At 36.3% G+C, this 4,939-nt stretch overlaps 1 protein-coding gene across 1 annotated transcript; it reads right to left on the bottom strand.

Annotated features, from left to right (window-relative positions):
• Window positions 1-202: 202 nt before the first annotated feature.
• Window positions 203-858, bottom strand: LOC108365161 (uncharacterized). The gene is made up of 2 exons (XM_017619122.1): window positions 669-858; window positions 203-585 (listed from the first exon to the last, which is right to left on the bottom strand). The coding sequence occupies exons 1-2, from the start codon at window positions 856-858 to the stop codon at window positions 203-205; spliced, it is 573 nt and encodes a 190-aa protein (XP_017474611.1).
• Between the last annotated feature and the right edge of the window lie 4,081 nt (window positions 859-4,939).

Genomic DNA, 4,939 nt, shown 5'->3' on the forward strand with positions numbered 1-4,939 from the left:
CGCAACGTATAGCTGCCCATGTGAAAAACAATGATTTTCTAAATTTATCCCGCAAACACTAAGCGATTGGCCTTGCGACTTGTTAATTGTCATTGCGAATGCAAGGCGAACCGGAAATTGCAATCTTTTGAAGTCAAACGGAAGATCAGTCGGAATCATTGGTATTCGAGGAATACATACATTTTCACCTGCGTACTTTCCGTTAAATGGTTGCCTCAATCAAATTCGACAGAAGTTTTTTCACCGCAAGTCGAGTACCGTTGCAAAGTCGCGGTGGATTCAAATTACGCAATATCATAATAACTGAACCAACTTTGAGTTGCAAGTTATGTGGTGGAAATCCTGGTAACTCCAGAGAGTTCAAAAACTCTGTTGGATAATTTACAACATCATCGGAATTTGTTATGGAATCAACGGATTTGTATGTCACCAAATCGCCATCGATTTTTGACTGAATGGTGAAATTCAATGCGTGTACATCATTATTCTTCGCGGCGAGAATTGCTCGTTGACTTAACCAAGCATAATTCTGATAATTCTCACTAATGTTTGGGAAAACATTTTCAATAAGAGCTAATTGAGAGTCTACAAATCGGCAAAAGTCGTTGGTAAGAGTAATTAATCCAGTTGTCGCATCAACTGGAACTTTTCCATTTCCAACAGCTAACAATTGTTTGGAAAATTGTGCAGCACGACAATGTCTCGTGATGTAGTTGGATCGCCAACAATAATTGCAGCAACATCATCAACGGTGGGTGCATTGAACCTTCGTACATGTTCACCTGTTGGGGTACGATCCGCTCTTATGACAAATTTGTGCGTATCCGATGGCATTCGTTGCAATGCTGTTTTGAACATATTAACACAGCGTTATTAGCGTGAAAAAATGCTTGCAACTGTTCAATAATTCGTCTCTTTAACTGTTGTGTTCCCTGTATATTGCACCGCACATTCAGCTGATCCACCATCGACGAAATGAAATATATTTGCAGAAATTGATGGGGTTCATCTGCTGTTGGCGCCATTGAACCATGCAAATGCTCTATCTTAAAGCATTCATGAACAGCTTTCATTTGATACCCATATTAAACAAATACATCCTAAGGTTACCCGGGTCCACGTTNAATTGATTGGGTTCATCTGCTGTTGGCGCCATTGAACCATGCAAAGTGCTCTATCTTAAAGCATTCATGAACAGCTTTAATATGATACCCATATTAAACAAATACATCCTAAGGTTACCCGGGTCCACGTTTTGGTCTATATCTCGAGACCCTAGTCACCCAGCTATATGAAAAGTGCTCTATCTTAAAGGATTCATGAACAGCTTTCATTTGATACCCATATTAACCCTCAAGCAGGCAAGACCGTTTTAAAGCGGTCAACAGTTAGACACCAAAATGCACCTAGTGGGGCGTGATTTTTTATTGTTTGGTAATTTTTTTTAATATATCAGCCTTTATATAGTCATTGCAAGAAAAAATTATTCAAATCGGTGCTCTCAATTCTGTGTCATATTCATTTAAAGTTGTGATGTCAGTGCATGTGCGCGTAAAAATTGGTGCAGTATTTTTTCAAACTTCTTCTGATAAGAACAAAAAAATCAACTGTTTTTTTTAATTAAAAAAATTATTACTGGTAAGTAAAAATAATTTATTTTAACACGGATATTTTATTTATTGTGATATGTTGACTGGAAGAGTTATAACTTCCATTATACATTTACCGCTTCTAAGCGGTGTTGCAAGGTGCAGACAAAAGGTCGCTATTGAATTTGAATGATCATGAGAGTATGGTGATTCGTAGTTTTCCTGCAGAAAAATTTCTACGAGACGTAGTAGAGTTACTGGACGGAACAGGTGGACTTTTGCAGAAATCAATGCACTTACTGACGAAGAAATCGATGATTTGATGGCTGGAGACCCGGAAGAGTTTGAGTCAGGTTTTGAAGACGATGGTAAAGGTATATTTGAAGGCAGCGATGATAGTGTTGACGATCCAGATTATCAGCCAGAAATTGAAGAGCTTGATTCTGAAAATAACGGTAGTACTCTAGTGGAAGACATTTCCACCGAAGACGAAGCACAAATTACTCCATTTGTTTCCACTTTAGGACGATGTAGTTCTTCTGGATATCTTTCTCGATCAATCAATATAATCTTAAATACGAACAACCTTAGTGATGTTAATAACAGTTCCAATGCAGTGAATACTTCTCCAACGCACACATCATTATCAGAAGAACTACCATATACATCATCAGTACAGCAATCGGCATCGACAATAGCGTGGGCCGAAAATCCGCTTTTTTAGAATTTTGATTGGTAATAGCAAAAATATGGTTCATTATGCTCTAAAAAACATCTCTGTGAAGTGTGAAAATTTTTGGTCAATATCCTAGGCTCGCCCAAGTCCATCAAAGTTTTTTTTAGCTAACTTCGATTCTCTACTAAATAGGTCCATATACCATATTATGTAGCACTAATACTTTAGAAGGTTACTGAAATTTTAGTAAAAAAACGTATTAATTAATTTATTTATTAATTTTTTTTTTAGCATATTGAACTTTGATGGACTTGAGCGAGCCTAGGCTATTGACCAAAAAATTCTAAATTTCACACACATTTTTCTTAAAGCATAATTAACCATATTTTTGCTATTACCAATCAAAATTCTAAAAAAGTGGATTTTCGGCACACGCTAATCAACAACAGGAATATCTATCTATATACCGGACATATCTAACACCGCCAGAAACGCGATTTGATCAGTATGACCATTGGAAAAACGTAAAGGACGTGAAAGGTAAACGAAAATGTAAATTACCTGGTTGTTAATATGAAACGCAGGTAAAATGCATGAAATGTAACTTAAATCTTTGCTTGTTTAAAGAAAGAAATTGTTTTGTACAGTTTCATAAGAAATAAACTTCCCTCTAACTGATATTTTCGTGTTTATTGTACATTTTCTCTTGTGTGCCAATTTTTTCCTCTACCAGGCAACACCGCTTAAAAGCGGTGTAACGGTTTTTTCACTTCTGCCTATTAAATATTTGCCTAAGGTGAAAAATTATCTCATTTTCGGTTTTCTCGATGCAAAATTAGTCCATAAAAATTTTTTTCACCATCGTAGCATTCACCAAAAAACTTCGCCTGTATGAGGGTTAAACAAATACATCCTAAGGTTACCCGGGTCCACGTTTTGGTCTGTATCTCGAGACCCTAGTCACCCAGCTATATGAAAAGTGCTCAATCTTAAAGCATTCATGAACAGCTTTCATTTGATACCCATATTGAACAAATACACCCAAGGTTACCCAGGTCCACGTTTTGGTCTATATCTCGAGACCCTAGTTATTTTTTTTTAATTTTCTTTGCTACAAACCTCACGGAGCCCGAGCCCTTTCCAACGAATGCAAAACCGTGGGAATCGGTTCGTGCGTTCTGGAGTTATAGCGTCAGGAAGGAAAACTCGACTTATTTTTATATAGTAGATATTGAAAAATCTTAGATGTGTATTTTGGTTATTAATTTGATGAGGAAAAACACAGTTTTACTCTTAGAAATATCAAATTGAGACCTGTATAATATTTTTGGTTCTTTGCGGTTTCAATGTAACAACGAAAAATATTTCAATGTAATACCGAAAGCCATCACAATTAGGGGATTCACTTAACATTTGTTTGTGTAAAATAACGGTTAAAATGGTATTAGGGAGGCTAATTATATATATTTCGGTGTAGTTAGAAATCCTCTAAAACCATTTTAATCACTATTTTACGTAAAATAATGTTAAGCTTTACATTTACGGCGATTAACACGTCTTGTGAATCCCCTAAATGTATGAAAAATTGTTTAGCAACATTTTTCCGCGAATCTTATATATAAAAATAAGTGCACGTTTTTGGTGTGACCTTATAACTTGAGAACGGCTTCACCGAATTCAATGAAATTTATACGTCATATTCGGGCTATCATGCAGATAGTTTGTGTGAAGTTTTTCCCGAATGCGGAAAAGGGGACGTGGCAAAACCCATACCAACTAAAATATATAAATAAGTGCACGTTTTTGGTGTTACCTTATGACTTGAGAACGGCTTCACCGAATTTAACAAAACTCACACGGCATCTTCGGGCTATCATGCATGGTTTATGTGAAATTTTCCCGAATTCGGATAACGGGGCGTGGCACCTCTAATCTTATATATAAAAATAAGTGTGTTAGCTTATAACTTGAGAACGACCTCACCGAATTTAACAAACCTTATACGGCATATTCATGGAAATGGTTTATGTGAAGTTTGCACAAATTTGAAAAAGAGGGCGTGGCACCTCTATCTTATATATAAAAATAAGTACACGTTTTTGGTGTTAGCTTATAGTTTGAGTACGGCTTCACCGAATTCAACCAAATTTATGCAGCATATTCGGGCAGATGGTTTGTATGAAGTTTGCCCGAATTCGGAAAAGGGGCGTGGCACCTCTGTCTTATATAAAAGATAAGTACACATTTTTGGTGTTAGCTTATAACTTGAGAACGGCTTCACCGAATTCAACCAAATTTGTACTGCATATTCGTGCTATCATGCGGATGGTTTGTGTGAAGTTTGCCCGCGAATCGGTGCGTGACACCTCCCATACTAACTAAAATTTTCATGTTGTATATCTCTTGAAATATCTGTGCTAGAGTACTGGAAATTGGTATAGGTATATATGAAATAATTCCATACTCAAGGAGAAAAACGGGCGGTATTGGAAAAGGGGGCGTGGCACCTCCCATCTATATATATATATAAAAATGTTGTATTCGTTTGTAACAGGCCTCAAAACTGGAATAATTGAATAATTTTTTTGGATTGTTCGGTGGACCATTTATAATGTAAAAATTTGGAGGGTTGCTACCTGTTTGAAAATTTTGAATGGAATAAAATTGATAAAAT

Source organism: Rhagoletis zephyria, unplaced genomic scaffold (genome assembly GCF_001687245.7).
Source record: "Rhagoletis zephyria isolate East Lansing unplaced genomic scaffold, Rhagoletis_zephyria_1.1 Rzeph_scaffold_01791, whole genome shotgun sequence".
Taxonomy (NCBI): Eukaryota; Metazoa; Arthropoda; class Insecta; order Diptera; family Tephritidae; genus Rhagoletis; species Rhagoletis zephyria.